The sequence below is a fragment of the Melanostigma gelatinosum genome, assembly GCF_949748355.1.
Source record: "Melanostigma gelatinosum genome assembly, chromosome: 3".
NCBI classification, from domain to species: Eukaryota; Metazoa; Chordata; class Actinopteri; order Perciformes; family Zoarcidae; genus Melanostigma; species Melanostigma gelatinosum.
In genome coordinates this window covers 7,797,010-7,812,615 of record NC_136636.1, presented here as the reverse complement: position 1 = coordinate 7,812,615, position 15,606 = coordinate 7,797,010, and the positions used below count along the sequence as shown (strand labels likewise).

General features: G+C 42.3%; 2 protein-coding genes across 5 annotated transcripts; both read right to left on the bottom strand.

Annotated features, from left to right (window-relative positions):
* Positions 1-560: 560 nt before the first annotated feature.
* tmf1 (TATA element modulatory factor 1) lies at positions 561-9,767 on the bottom strand. The gene is made up of 17 exons (XM_079265871.1): positions 9,209-9,767; positions 7,747-9,110; positions 7,107-7,210; positions 6,694-6,820; positions 6,408-6,513; positions 5,905-6,047; positions 5,325-5,491; positions 4,652-4,808; positions 3,972-4,064; positions 3,675-3,831; positions 3,365-3,557; positions 2,438-2,507; positions 2,258-2,350; positions 2,018-2,140; positions 1,762-1,920; positions 1,398-1,523; positions 561-1,312 (listed from the first exon to the last, which is right to left on the bottom strand). The coding sequence occupies exons 1-17, from the start codon at positions 9,339-9,341 to the stop codon at positions 1,172-1,174; spliced, it is 3,456 nt and encodes a 1,151-aa protein (XP_079121997.1). The 5' UTR covers positions 9,342-9,767; the 3' UTR covers positions 561-1,171.
* A 315-nt stretch (positions 9,768-10,082) lies between these two features.
* On the bottom strand, positions 10,083-14,992 carry uba3 (ubiquitin-like modifier activating enzyme 3; the record flags this gene model as incomplete). 4 transcript variants are annotated; one of them, XM_079297083.1, is made up of 18 exons in its annotated part: positions 10,083-10,599; positions 10,696-10,750; positions 10,856-10,919; positions 11,067-11,167; positions 11,264-11,345; positions 11,453-11,489; positions 11,668-11,721; positions 11,979-12,092; positions 12,199-12,301; positions 12,419-12,574; positions 12,724-12,788; positions 13,174-13,217; positions 13,457-13,537; positions 13,650-13,732; positions 13,822-13,902; positions 14,007-14,127; positions 14,810-14,848; positions 14,973-14,992. In XM_079297083.1, the coding sequence occupies 18 exons, from the start codon at positions 14,990-14,992 to the stop codon at positions 10,511-10,513; spliced, it is 1,389 nt and encodes a 462-aa protein (XP_079153209.1). In that variant the 3' UTR covers positions 10,083-10,510. The 4 variants fall into 4 exon arrangements, with proteins under 4 accessions (XP_079153209.1, XP_079153210.1, XP_079153208.1 ...); XM_079297084.1 differs by lacking the exon at positions 14,810-14,848 and having other exon boundaries at positions 14,973-14,991; XM_079297082.1 differs by lacking the exon at positions 14,973-14,992 and having other exon boundaries at positions 14,810-14,950.
* Positions 14,993-15,606: the final 614 nt, after the last annotated feature.

The following is a 15,606-nucleotide window of genomic DNA, read 5'->3' as shown; positions in this document are numbered from 1 at the left end:
CCGGAAACCTTGTAGCGGGTTGTAATACGTAGTGACGGCCGCAGGGTGGCGCTGTGGACCACACTTTGTCCTTAAGAGTACTCTTAAAGCCAAAATGCTTTCTTTTAAGAACCCTGAAAATGTAAATGATGTCAAAACCAAGACAAAACATCTATTAATTAGGTAGATGAAAGACTGGGCTCAGAAAACTCTTACATGGTAAAACCTATTATCAGATGGTTTTACAAACCTTTATTCAATGTTACACAATCAAATCAAAATGTAAACGATTAAATCTTTCCCATAACAAAAAGCAAAACTGTTCCTGTGTAGATTATGTCTTATACGTTTCACATATAAAATGATTGCCAATTTCAATAAAAGTGTATCGTCACACTAGTTTGGCTCATCCTGTGTGATGAAATATTGATTGGACAACTGTATGAAATGGTTCAGAACATGGACATTTGGGCCTATTTGATGACTTTGGCGCAGCATTGAGATAATGAAGTATTTTGAATGAACGTAATGCAAATGCAGACTTCTAATGTGTGAATCCACATAATTCAAATTAAGAATCATAGTATTTCTCACCACACAAATAAGTTTATTCATTTACATATTTATAAAAAAGGTTTAAAATCCAATCTTTCTCCCTCTGGATTTCATTCACAAACTACTCTCCGGTCTACACCACATTCTGTGATTTGGAAGGACATAAGAACGATACATAAAATTCTCTGTACAATATTGTTTTATATATTTCTTAAACCATTCTGATTATGCATTAAGAAATGAACAAGGAAGAATTTGTCTAGTGCAAAAAAGCTTGACCATCTCCCAACAGTTATAAACTGTTTATACAATACTATGTAAAGGTTTAAATATGAGACACTACGCCAAAAGCAAAGTTCATAGAAAGTGCCAAATATTTCCAATGGACACCTGAATCACAAACTGTGGCTATCCTTCATACTGATTCTGTAACAATATTTTGTATGCTATGCATAATCCCAACATTCCCACACAAATATAGCATGTGATAATTAATGAAAATAAAATAGATAAAGATGATGAGCTTTCTTTTGACAGTGATTAAACTAAATTCTCTACATATTCTTTTTCGGGTGAATGCATGATGGTCGATTGGTTTGTTTGCGAGAGTCCCAACAGTAACACAGTTACAAACGGTTTATTTCTGGTTCTTCAGCAGTTCATCAATCTGGGTTTTGTACATGTTCTTCACATCTTCAAGGTCCAGTCTCAGCTCCTCTGCCTCTTCAGCCTTTTCTCCATACATCTGCAGGATAGTGTTGTGCCTCTGCTCCAGCTCCTGCAACGCACAGCCCCACATACATTAGAAGCACCTCTGCAAATACAGCATCAAGGTATCCTGTATCTGCTTTCACAGCCTTTACCTTGAGTTGAACTTTCAACGAGGGGATCTCCTGCACCATCTCCTCCATCTCATCGTTTTGATTGGTGAGTCGGACCAGCTCTTCTGCCATCACAGCGCGACTCCTCTCTAGACTAGAGATCTCAAGCTGCAAAAACAGGAGGACAGGAAGAGGGTACAAAGCTGGGTTTTAGTGCAGAGCATGACCCGTTGTTTTCTATCAAAATGTTCATATTCCTGTTGATGCGTTTGTTTTTTTACCACATTTAAAATTGTAAGGAAACATTGTAGAATTGGCCAGCCTTCTGTCTGGTGACATGTAGCAGAACTGTCAAACTAATACATTTTTAAGAAGCTTTCACGTGGCTTTTGTTCTGAATCGCTACCTGCAGTTGTGTTATCTCTCCTTCTCTGAGCTTGAGCTGAGACTGGAGGTTCTCTACGAAGCTGGAGCCTCCAGACAGCCTGGCGGCCTCGTACAGGTTGGTCCCGCTCATCGTCATCGACATGGTCATGTTACCCAGAGAGTGGTCTAAACAGTCGTCCTGTGGAAGAATAATACAAAAGTACAGGGCCGGTCAAGCTACACATATCCACGCACGCACACTAATCATCACCATCATCATTATTCCCAGCGTGTACCTGGGAGAGCATAGAGGTGTGTAGAGCAGCAGTGTCTGCCCCACTGATTGAGCTAGAGCGGGACAGGGAGGGTGTGGAGGAGGCTGGAAGCTCTCCTACAGAGTGAGTCATGGTCTTCCGCTCCTAATGAGAGAACATTTCACAACTTTTAGAGAACAGAATCAAGACATCTTAACTGTCGAAATTGAGAAATTCTGATGAAACAGACTAAAGATTGATGATCTCTAAATTGTCCTAAACCTTATCCTTGAGTGCCTCATGTGCCAGGTAGCATTTCTTCTTCTCCTGCTCCACCTTCATCTTCTCCATCTCTAACTGATTGGCCAGCAGCAGCTGGTGGAAGAAGCAAAAAAACGATGCACGTGAGGGAGTTGTTTCTTTAGAGGAGAACAACAAGAGTAAGAGGGAGCGTTACGGTACCTTTTCTTTCTTGGCCTCCTCTAGCATCCGGATGTGTTCTCCTCGCAGATTTTCCAAATCGACGTGCTCCCTACGTTGAGATAACAAGCAATAAGTCACTACAAACAACCAACTGTATCACAGACACAAAACCGGTGAAATACCCCTGTGACATACCTACAATGAAATGAGCACAAACGTGTGCAATATAATGACAATTCTCTATGAGCTTTCCCACTGAAAAAGCAGCTATACTGTTCCCCAAGCAGCCACAAGCTGTATACAACATTACTTTAAGTAGTCATATTTTCAGATAAATTTATACCTTTCGGTATGAGCTAAAAATGCCCCGAGGTAGCCAGGGGTCAAACTTAGTGTCTAATCAAATGCGTTAAATCATTGCACCACTGGCCCATTAACAGCAGCTTGACTTCTCACAACAGTTAACCGTGTGGCAGAAAGGCAATCAGTGCTTCTGCCAGGGGGGGGGGGGGGTCCCCCTGGCCTCTGCTTCACACTCTGACTCTGACAGATGGGTTTGTTGTGAAACAAAAACACTCTCCAGGAATCATTAGCATTACAAGGGGAGATGTGGTGTGACTGCAAGTGTTGTTGTAACCAGAGTATACCAGTAATATTCACACGTATACATATGCATCTGTAAAACATCCAACAAAAGTTCATCAGAGTAAAAATGCAGTGAATACAGTGTACAATTCACTGTCTACTAATGTTTTAAAATAAGGTTTCTGGAAATAGTGACACAAAAAAAACAACTAACTTCAGACAAGACAAAACTCAACCATGCATCCTCTCATCTATCCAACACCACAAATTCACGAATAAATGCCTTGATAGAAAACTAGTACAAGTAGAGAACAGGATTAGTGACGATGGCTGGATGTACCTTAACATTGAAGGCTTGAGTTTTAAGTTGTGATTTGTTACCTGCTGCTCTCATCCTCAAGTTTCTCTCTCTTGTTCTTCTCAGCATCCAGCTGTGCCAGGAGTCGGGCCTTGTCCTGACGGAACAGGGAGTTCTGGGACTCGAGAGAGGCCAGCTGGGACTTGATGGACAGAAGGTCTTCTGTGGCGGATCGCTCCTTCTCCACAGCAACAGCCAGCTGTGCCTGGGCATCGGCTGGTGAAAAAGAAAAGAGAGATAAAAAAAAGAAAGCTGTAAAGCTTTTTGCTTACGTACTTTGTACAATACTGGATGGTGGTGTTTGTTTTACACATACAGTAAAAGCCCTCTTACCTAGCCTATCAGAGATGCTCGTCTCCAGTTTTTCCCAGGATGCCGTCTGTCCGCCCAATGAGGCCTGTAAGTTCTCAATCTGTCGCAGTAGGGGTCGTGTTGCAGAGGTAACACTCTGACTGAGCTCCTGGTTCCTCGTCTCTGCCTCCTGAATCCTCTGTGGAAGATGAAAAGAAACAAAACCCGGTGTGCATTAAGTGAAATAAATTCTGCTCTGGTCAAAATGATGGGTATTTCTACTTCTTGCCAAAGGGAACCAGCTTGGTAGGACATCTTCTACTCATCATATTATGTTACCTGCTGCAGCTCACTGATCTCCTCCCTCAAATAATCTTCTTTTCTTGCTTGCTGTTGCTCAGCCCTCTGCAGAGCCAGTCTCAGGTCCGCCACCTATACACAACATTAAAGAGAGTTAATACAGGTTGGACTGTTGAACTTTGCATGGTTTCAAATTAATGTCTAATACAGAAAATAAGGAACAATGAATCAGAAATCTATTTAATTTCATGTGTGAAATGAAATACAAAATACCATATTAGCACGCTTTATTGACTTTGGTAACTGACCATTTCTGTCTAGATTAAGTAGCGTCTTCAACAAAATTATCAAGAACATGCTGTAGACATTCACGACAATCGCCAAAGCAATTTTGAAAATGAAACAAAATCTGGGTATAGTGAAGGAATCACACACCGTCAACCATGTGTGCTTGTGTGAGTAATCATAACAGGCAAATGTTTGGTTATGAGCCGCAGCATCTCCTGTACTACAGGAAATCAAACAATTAGCAGCAAATAATAGCTGAACAACCGACTCCCATTTGAGGTTTATTGAGGCTGCACCAAAGCTTTCTGCAGTGTAAACGTAACGTATGCACGGTGTGCTGGGTCGCTCACGCAGCAGCAAACTAGCAGATCTGATAAGCCTTCGGCGCACGCATGCTAAACAGATGCGTCTACAGCCCGAACCTGCGTTACCTGATTGGCAAGCGCCTCTTGGTGCATCCTGGCCTCCTCCTGGGCCGTCTCAAGAGTCAGGCTCAGCTGCTCCTTGGCCTGCGTTTCCCTGCTAAGGGCGGCCTCTTCGGCCTCACTCGTTCGGCTGACGTGTGCCTTGTGAAGTCCTGCCAGCTCCCTGACAACAGAGACGTCGAAGTAGACCATCAACATCACAACCCTATTACAGTGCCGTCCCTATTTGTAAGAACAGTGGGACATTTGCTGTTGTTGGGCTCTGTACTTCAGCACACTGGAGCTGAAAAGAAACAATGACGATGGGGTATTTATTATTCTAAGTATATGCTAATTTGTACGATTTCTCTCTGTCCCTTTAAAACTGGGGGACAATGTATAAAAGTGGTTCCAGTTCCCATTCTGTTCACTCAGTGTAGATGTAAACATCTCCAAGTAAAAAGGTGGAAGTCAACACGTTAACCTCAATTTTCATTGCATCATTTCAAATCCAATAAACTCAAGTACCTCACAATAAATGTGTCACTTTTTAAATACTTTGTCTGCACTGTTTCCTCTGTCAACCATGAAATAATACAATGAGATGTGAAGTACAATTGCTGGCTTGTGAGATTAAATGTAGAGTAAGAGTTCTCGTTGTTAGTATTCAGTATCAACAGAAGGGTGTGTCAGCGTTTACTTATACGAGCCGTCCAGAGCAGCCTGGAGGCTCCTGTTGTTCTCCTGCAGCTCCTCAGAGTCCGTCTGCAGTCCGCTCAGCTCCTTCTCCTGCCGCTCCACCACAGCGTTCAGCTTCTTGATGTTCTCCCTGTGCTGTTTCTCCACCTCTTCTTTCCCATCTAGAACCTAAACACACAACAACAAAAGCACGCAGCCATGATTATACTACATTTGGTTATTTAAGATAATCAGAACTAACGCTACATAATAGTGAGAAGTGCTGTAACTGAGGAACAGATGTCAAGACTTTGGGGGAAACCAAATAATGTTCTGCATAATGTTGATGACGGAAGACAAAAATATAGCGGCATTAAAAGTGGTAAATCAAAGTCAATTGAAAATCAAACTAGAAATTGAATTCAAACAACACTAAATTGAAAAAGCGGAAAAAAATTAATCTGACTAAAATGTAGATACGGTTCCTCTGAATCAAACTTGATAGTAACTGATAATGACAACTTCTTCACATATCACCAAACCTCAAAAGTGTAATTTCCCGATTACAGGGAAAACATTCATTCTCTGTACTAAAAGCTGACCTGCTGCAGTTGCCGGAGCTCCTCCTCCTGCTCCTTGATTTTCCTCTGCTGCTTGGTGATCCTGGTGTCGCTCTCCTTCTCCTTCACGCGCAGTTTCTTGATGATGTTGCTGTGCTGCAGCTGCTGCTTGGACAACTTTTCGCCTCAAAAGTAAACAAAAATGAAACACAAGACGCTGAGATGACACCCACTATGCCTGAGCAATATTTCAGTAGCAAGCTGTTCATTCGACCATTCACTCTCTACTGCTACAAGATTGATGCGTGCATCATGTCTTCCCTGATAAATTATTTCCGACAATTTTTTTCCATTAATTCATAACCCCAGTCAAATAATACAGATGAGTCTTTCAGGGCTTAGTGCTGTAGAGGCAGATTTGGTACTATGCGAGACCGTCCTGGCTTTATGGTGAACATTTTCTCAACTGTACATTCTGTCTGGAGTGGTATTGTGTGGGTTGGTGGAGGGGAAGAATTACAGTCTGTTACATAATTTAGTCTTACCTTCTTCCAGCAGGCCTCTGATCTGCTCCTCCTTCTCTCTGATGAGCTCTAGTGTATCACTGGAGTGAAGTCTTGTAGAAAGCTCTTCTCGCAGGCCTTTTATTTCCTGTAGCATAGAGAGAAATGCCATCTTAGATTTTGGACATGTTAGATTTGGGATTTCAACAAAAAAGTGGATAAATATGGGATAGTTGTAAAAAGAATAAATCATTTGTAGCTCTTGGAGAACTATCTCGGTTTGCTGCTGAGGGAGAGCGGAGCCTCAGATTATTAATATATGAATTACCTTCTTGGCTATGTCTCTTTCTTTGCATGCCAGCTGAGCCTTCCTCTCTGCATCTGCTATGCGCTGCGTGAACTCATCCTTTAGGGACTGAACAGTGGAGCTCTCCTCCTTCAGGCTTATCACTTCACTAGAGGATGAACGGACTCATTAGTGGAAGAGCTCATTGTCAAAAGCCGTACAGCCTCAAAGCGAGGATGGCTTGCAAAGCTCTGCAGGAGTAGATTATTTAAAGCATTTAAGAAACACTGACTTCATGAAAACATCACTTGAAAAGTTCAGCATTGTCTCTTCAGTGTAGTTATAATAATTACAAAAACAGCTTTCTTATCAACCGTATGCATTTACAGTGCCATTGTGCACCGTGTGTGTGTGCGTGTGTGTGTGGGTGCGTGCGTGCGTGCGTGCGTACTCACTCTTTGAGATTGTCACACTGTTCCTCCAGTCTGGCCTTGTCTTTGCTGACTGCCAGCAGCTGAGACTCCCTCATCTCGAGGCGGCCTGATAGCTCGTCGATGACCTACAACATGTCCACAACATTTGATTGTGTCTCAAACAGCAGAGCCTGAACATAGAAATGTCACTCATGAGGTTTAATATACGGTGAGGGTTTTCCGGTTCGTACAGCATAACACATTCTGGGACTAATGGGAGAAATACTGATATTTGACACAATGTTTTTGAACTAGAATTCTGACAATATATGGGCAGATATTTTAAAACACACTGGTGTTCAATTGTCTTCAACCACATGGCAAAATTGCGATAAAAGCTATTAGACGGGTGAAACATAAAGTCTTGCTCCGGACAACAAGAACGGAAGAATTTATAAGATGATATAGAAATATGATGCGATAATGTAGCAAAGCTATTCACTTCTATTTTGCATGAAGGCTATGCAAAATACTGAGCTGGTAGAAATGCATTAGTTGTTACCCCAGAGTTATTTACCATGATCCATGCAGCTAAATTGTCTTTGTCAACATACATAAACATATATGTATATGAAACAAATCTTTACGATTGATACCGTTCGGAACACAATGATTAAGCTACCTTTTGAAACTCCAAAATCTGAACTGTCGAGACACTTTTCATCTCTTCTGTGATTGGTGGAGTGATCTGTTGCTCGGCTTTGAAGGTGGCATCAGACAGAGCGTCATTATCCTCAGATTCCTGTTCCGTCAACTCTTCCGGCTGCTCACTATTGACAGGCGTAGCGCTCCGTCCACTCTCCTCCATCTCATCCAGCGACTGCTCCATCATGGTTTCAGTAAAGCCCTCTTCTCCTTCATCCTCCACCACTCCATCTTCCTGCTTCTGGCATACGGCTGACGAGACTGTTAAAGGAGGAGGGTCTGCAGTGACGGACGCCAGTGTCCGACTGCCAGGGACGTCATCATCCGAGTTAACCTCACTGACACTCCGGCTATCCAACGACTGCATGCTGAATGAATCTATGCGTTCAAATGCATCCGAGGAGGAGCCAGAGCTCTCTGTGAGTTTGGAATAGTCCTCCAGACGGGGGAAATCTTCACAGGTGGAGGCAGTGAGAAGCTGGAAGGAGCCCTGCATCAGGTGAAGGCCAGCCTTGCCCTCCCCCGTTTCCTGTCTGGAGCTGGCTGAGCTCTCACTCAACACAGACTCATGGTCAAGCACTTCAATGTCACTGGTGGTAGAGGTTCCTGAGGAGAAAGCGCTGACTGGTGGAGAGGGGGTATCATTTTGACGGTCCTCCCCCTTTGAGTCTTTATGCTCTACGAGTACTTCCTTAGGTGGCGGGGAGGGCGAAGGATCACAAGGTGGAGAGCTCTTAGGTTCAGAAGTGGCCGCAGCAGGTTCTGGTGAACCTGTAGTATCTTGCTCAGTCTGGTGATCTGATGGAGTCTGTAACGGCTCCGTTTTTGTGTCTAAAGACACTGTAGAGCCAACATCTGTCTTTTCACTGCTCTTGTCGCTGTCAGGGTTACAAGGAAGGTCGCTGGAAGAAGATGGAGAAAGTGGCTGCAGGAGGATGGTGTCTGCGTAAAGTGCTGCTGGTTCGGACTCCAGCTCAACTGGCCGGCTCTCAGCTACTGTCTGATTCTCACGACTCTCATCGGCAGGTGCTGACTTTTGAGTCTCCACTTCTGTTGGTGCCACAGCGTCTTCGCTGTTTCTCCTTTCCTTCTCCTGAGGCCGCCTTTGAGACTGAGCAGGGGGTGCAGACACCACCTGGGTGATGGTAACACCATGTACATCTCCGGGAGGCAGAAAGGTAGTGAAAAAGTTTTCGGATTCATCCACAACTGTGCGGGTGACAGGCGTAGTGATGGCCTCAGAGGAAGGAGGAGGAGTGGTGGTCCTTTCCTCAGGGGGCGCTTCCCACTGCGTCATTCCCCATCCTCCACTCAATGACAGCTTCCCAGGTATGGTGACATCTGACAGAAAATAAATTGTACCACAAGTTGTAGCAGTAATCCGAAATTTGCATCAGGCAACATTAGCTTTTTTTACGACCCTATGTTACACTACTTACCATCAAAGGGCATTACAACAGTGTTACCCCATTGGTCCTCTTCTTTGATGTCCAGAACTCGGTCGATTGACTTCTGAGCTGTCGTTAAAGCTTGTTTGGCGAAGCTGGACAGAGATGCGTTGAACCAACTCATTTTGGTCTGTCAGGCTAACGTTAGCTTAGCTATCACCAAGTTGTGAAACAGATCTTACGGGGAAATGTAGCGTTACCACACAACGTACAGTCACTTACACCATGTTTGCATGTTTCATTATCAACGATAACCTGCTGCGAACAATACTTTGCAATTTCCAAATGTTGTTCTGTCCAGAAAAGCTTTGTTGACAGCTAACGTTAGCTAGCTACCGCTGTACTAGTTAGCAAAGCTGTAAATCAGCCAACGCATAGCGTTAAAGGGACAGATAGTTCGTCAGCAAACTGGCCAGTTGGCATTCAAAACCGCATGATTTCTCATGTAGAAACACAGGTATCTCGAATACCACATCTAGAACTCTACGACAATTAAAAGCAAAATAATCCGAGCTTTTTTCCGGCTCCTTTGCTCGTCCGTCATAGTTTGTTTTGGTCGCTCTCAGCTTGTAGCACCATTAGCGTTAGCCTGCTCGCTACTTCCTTTTCCACGCAGCATGGTGACGTCACGGCCCGGTCTGACGAAAGTCCGCTGGTCTGACTCGGGATGAAATCCACAAACATGCATTTTTTATATTTAACGTCCCAATTGTAGGGATCAATGATGCGTGCATTAATGCAATACGTATATTTGCGTTTTAGCCTTCTTTAGTTTCTCAAATCTACATGCTAATCCGGAGTGAATACACTTAAATTCCCACAAATTCATGTGAGCACATAAAGAAAATAGAAACTTTGTAAGAAAAACATTTTTTATTCCAGTTCACATATCATCATTATTGTCTGTCAATTACCACATCTGTGGTTTCTGAAACAAAAAAAAGCTGTGTTGGGATAAATAAATATTCAAAACCAGAACATGTACACACTAATATTTACCAAAGTAACAATATTTTTGTCTCTTTGCTTGCACGTTAGCACGCTTTAGGTTGTAGTGCAGACAACACATTAATGCAGAAATCCTCAACATTTGTAAAGAAAAGACATGGTATGAACTATGATTTTGGCTTTTCAGTGCAAAACATGAGTCAATAAGTACATTAAAACAATTAAATTAAGTACACTAATTTACACTGTGACTGTAAACGGGTCCAGTTTTTAGGCCATTTTAAATATGCTGCATCCAAGAAACAAGAATGACATCGACTGGTTGTGGGAGTGCTTGAGTTCATCCTATGAGGTAAAGCAGAGTCTGAACAACATGGTTTGGGGTGTGGTGGCATCAGCTACAGCCAGCTCTTGTCCGTTAGTCAGCCCCAGCTCTGAAAAAAACATGTAGTGAGTCAGCATATTCACAGTGTATTCATCTCACCAATTCAGAGTGTAGGCAAACACATTCAGTAAATAAAGCACCTCACCCTTCAGGGTTTTGGACAGATTTGGCCGTGTCCTCTGTTCAATCGAAGCTACAGACTGTAAGACAAAATACCAACTGAATGTAGGCTGAAACCAAAACGGGCATGATTGCCTATTAACAGCAATACAAACACAAACAGTGTGAAACCAGAGGTTATTTACCTGTAAATATAATGTTTTGTTCTTTCCTTCCACTGTCGCGGTTATAGCAGGTGATTTCATTTGTCTGAAAAAAATACAGTATAATTGGTTGTTGAAGGCAATGTGTAATGAACAACAAAAAATCTAACAGCAAGTAAATATAACCAGAAGTTAGGTAGGGTGGTACAGTGCAGTGATAAGTAACACATCATAATAAGGAAGCTAAACCTACAGGGAGGCACTCTCAGTCAGGTGGTCCAACATCTCCTGGAGTTTGGAAGATGGAGAAAAGTGCAAGTCCAGAGGTACTTGGCTGCAGGCTGTACAGTTTTCCTGCATCAGAAGTGAACATTAACATGCATTTTATAAAAAAGGAAAATGTATCACTGTAGCAATTATGAGCTGGGCAGATGAAATTCAGGGACAAACCTTCCGCTCTGCTTCAAACGTGTAGGTGTACAGGCCGTCTACATCGTTGAAGACCATGTAGTTGTTGAGAGGTATGTAGGCACTGCAGACGCATAAAGTAATACCATGAGAAACAATGACAAGCACGCATGGTTCATACAGATCTTCACTTTGTGCGTCTGGCTGCCAAAGCAGAAGGTGCAAACTCACCTTGATGCTATTTTGAAAACCTCGGTTGCGCAAGCAGCTGGGTAAAATAAAATATGGAAAAAACACAGTTACCTCCGGGTGCAAAGTTCTGTTTACAGACAGTAACTATACTCATAACTGTTTGGAAATGATTAACTCTCAAATGGCAGGGCATACAATCTTTGACAGAGGCATCAGCTCCACAGCTCTCTAGCACATTTATTCAAGCTACTTACCAGCTATGACAGCATTGGTAGACGCTACAGCAGGAATTATCCTCTTTACAACACCTGCAACATTTAAATAGAACATTAAAAATATATACATTTTGTGTACTTGTATGGACAATCAAAGATATTAAAGTATTTTCATCTGCTGATCGGAGTGAACATCAATAAGACATGAGAGAGAGGCAAAGGTATCAAACCTCAAAAATCATTTAGATGTTAAATCTAGCTGTTTTATGTTCTTTTATGTCTTTCAGCGGAGTTGCAAGTACATGAGCGGTGTTCTGTTGGTGGCGGAGAGATGTGCCTCGTGTGCTCACCCTGGGTTAGTCTGTATGTGACTCCTGTTATGTTGAACTCTGCTGCCCTCTCCAGGGATCTCTGGTACACCCACTGGATATGCTCTGGGTCATCCCCGTCCAGGACCACACCATCTACTCCACATACACACAAACGAGAAGTTTTCAAAGCCCCTTAATGATCATTCTAAACATTACAAAGCCCATTGAACAGAAATGATAACTGCCGTGTGAGTCATACCTCCAAAGGGCATCTCTTTGGGCCACAGCAGCATCCGGACGTACTCAACGCAATGTTCTGGCAAGCGAGGCATTGAGGCTATTGTACACATGGGGAAGTTGATCTACAAAAACAGGTGGATTTTTTTTAGCCACAACAAACAGACCAGGAGAGGATTCTGTAAGACCTCTATTTTTGTGGTTGTAAACATTATTTTATGTTTAAAGAAATGCTTCCTCACCTGAGGAGGGTAAAGCTCGAGGGTGCAGTCGATGCAGGCGGTCATGCCAGGGAGGATGACTCTGGCGTTGCCTTTGAAGCCTTCCGTCCCACCATCAATTAAAGGAATGATGGAACCTGGGTCTAAGACACCATCCACATACACCAGCAAAGACAGCTGCAGAGGAAGACACAGGGTCATTACAAAAAATATGTTCTTTTTAGCACATGTACCAGCTTTGCCATTTCAAATTCAGACATTTATGTATAGAAATGCATTTGGCCAAAGTACAGAGACAGAGATTGCAGTGAAGAGCAATAACTTACCAGCATACCATTCATCCACCTCCTGGCAAATACAGAGTCCAGTCCACAGACAATTATATGGAATTCTAGATGAATGAAAGAAAGATACATTTATTTTAATCTAATGTCTGATGACGACAAAGTCAAAGCAGTAGGGGTGTAACAAAATCTTATGACGCAAAAACTAAATGCATTGTAGCACTGAAAAAAATGGAACGCTGTATCATTTTAAATCGTATATTTTCAGTGGCTATATGAGAGGAACACCGTGGTTTGTTGCAGAAAGGGAACCAGTGTTCTCCAAAATAACAAGCAAGTTTCAAGTAAAATGAATGTTTGGCTCTTGTTAACTGATGAAATGGCTTTTTAGTCCGTTTCTTTTGGTCACATGTATTGTACACGGGATTGTTACACCCTGTCCCACTCCACATTAGTAAAGTTGCAACTAAAAAAAGTCTTAATGATACTTACGTCTGTAGAATGTTTCATCTATGTCTTGAATTTTCTTAAAATGTCTGCACAAAGCATTAAGGAGAAGTTTAGTTTGGAGGGAATGTCAGTGTTGCGTTCACTACCCAACAACTAACCAACTGTCTATTCTACTTTTTAAAATAGTGATTTTCTGACATGGGGATTAGCTGCTTGCAAGATTTTACACCTTTTGATCACGTGGATTATGGTTTGGACTTTTTAAAACAAATGCATTCATATCAAGCGTCTAAAATCTTGCAATAGTGTTCCATCAAAAGGATACGGGACTACACAGCATCCAGGTATGCGGTTGTTGACGAAATCAGCTGCAACGTCCGCCTTGGGTCGACCTACATCTTTTGGCCTGGTCAACATCACACACACATTAAAAGAACATATCTGACTGCTTCAAACACGACATTAAACGATAATACATGTTTGAAATTTACATTTAATTTTCACGTAATTTTTCTGACCTGAAGAGAAACTGTCGATTTAGGTTTGACACATCAATGGTGTCCATGTCGACAACATGAATGTTGCGAAAGCCCGATAAAGCCTGAGCAACAACACGAACAAAAAACAAACAAAGTGTTGGCCATTCGTTAAAGCATAAATCACATATTTAAAATATAATAGTGATCCTACCAGGTCTTTCAGCAGCTCACATCCCAGACCACCAGCACCAATGACCAGGATTTTGCAGGTTTCTAGCATAAACTGCAATGACTGTGGTGAGAAGCGATAAATACGTTATGTATTAAAGCAATGCAAGATGACACAGGTGACAAATGACAACAAACTTGCATGATTCCGATCCCGGTAGTTGTTACCTCTGTGCTGGGTTCAAAGTCAGGATGCGTGAAGGGCCCCGACCTTTCCAGAAACTTATTGATATGGTTCCACCGACCCTCCCACTCACAGGTGCGTCCACTGCCTCCATCCACCACCATACTGTAGACAACAACACAAGCACATTGAGGATGTATCATCAGCAGTATTTGATGGTTTATGACATGCATGACATGGTGTCGTTTGATATCACACAAAAGCCTCTACGTCTACTGGGATCATGCAAAAAACAACAATCGATCAAAACCTAAACATAATACTGTGGTTATCTGTCACATAGTAAGGGCGCTATTTACAGTTCAGAGCAGGTAGTGCAATCATTTAGCATTCACTCGTGTTCTGATGCCTGTCATATCTGCTCTAACGTGGGTGACGTTGAGTTGTTCAACAGCTCCATGAAAATGTATTAAATCATATAGCTTATATATGACATGTGGGCTCTTCTGACCCTCTGGCTTTTTAAGGGTTATCTAGCTTCCTTCTCTTGACGGGACAGTTCTCCCGGCTGCTAGGCTAGGTGAATAGCTAGCATGTCAACTGTAAGAAGGTAGAGTATGAACCTCTAACTTTGCACAGAGGTGAAAGATACCTTCCATTTATTTGTTTACTGTATTGACGTGTTGGCTACTCACGAGCAGCCGGTCAGTATTTTTGACCCTGGTCTAGACTCTCTGTACGCTCTTCATAACAAATGTCCGATTAGCTTCTTCCGATAGCTGACGTTAACCTTCCTCCTGCCTGGTAACCTCAAACCTTCCGCCAGTTCTACCAATTCATCACTAACTTCTCAGTCAGCTCCACTACTCTCCTTCTTTTCTTCTCCCTAAAAAGAGAGAATAAAAGAAGGTTCATTCATGCTGTGCTTTCGTAGGTTAATGGAGATTTGAAAGCATCTTTCGGGCAGTTAATGACTGTGTTTCTTGCTTGTTTCTTCGGCAGCTACTTACGGCTCATCCGCGTCCGCCATGTTTCGACACTTATATGCCTTCAAATGCCACCGTCGACGGTTGTAAATACAAGTTATCATGGGCAATACTATCAAAATTGACCCAAAGACAAAAATAGATTTAGAAACAGTATATATATAAGTCCAAAATAGCTATTGCTGTCATGTATCTAGGCACTGGAGATGATAAAAGGCATATAATCTAATTTAGCATTGGCTATGCAGTTTTAGCTTAGTTTCAATATATCCGATAGCTATGAAGGCAGCATTGTCAACAGTCCACTACAAAGACGGTAGATACACCTGAGATCCAACAGGTGGCAGCATTTACCTTTTATTTTTTGTATGGCTCAGAGACGGACAGTACACTTGCCACTGTGCATACCGACGATATCAAACTGTATTTCGGTCACAACTGTTAATTGTTAAATATTGTATTTAGCACAGATGTCCAAATGTTGGCACGTTTTCATGAAAAATGTGCACGTTTGTAAGAGTGTAGGACATTGGAGAAGTGGGTTTAATACCAGCAAAGACAGTTAAATAATTGACTCTACTAGTAATTACAAGACAATTGCTCTGTTCTGTATGGTTCAGCCCTCTAACTTAAGCAATTACCTATAAAACCATGTAAC

Bases quoted from the DNA above. Each gene is read 5' to 3' on its own strand.
- tmf1 (XM_079265871.1), bottom strand. From the start codon at position 9,341: ATGAGTTGGTTCAACGCATCTCTGTCCAGCTTCGCCAAACAAGCTTTA. The intron at 9,111-9,208 runs GTAAGTAGTGTA...ATTTTCTGTCAG, and splicing joins TGTTGTAATGCCCTTTGATG to ATGTCACCATACCTGGGAAG. The intron at 3,558-3,674 runs GTAAGAGGGCTT...CTTTTTCACCAG, and splicing joins GAGCATCTCTGATAGGCTAG to CCGATGCCCAGGCACAGCTG.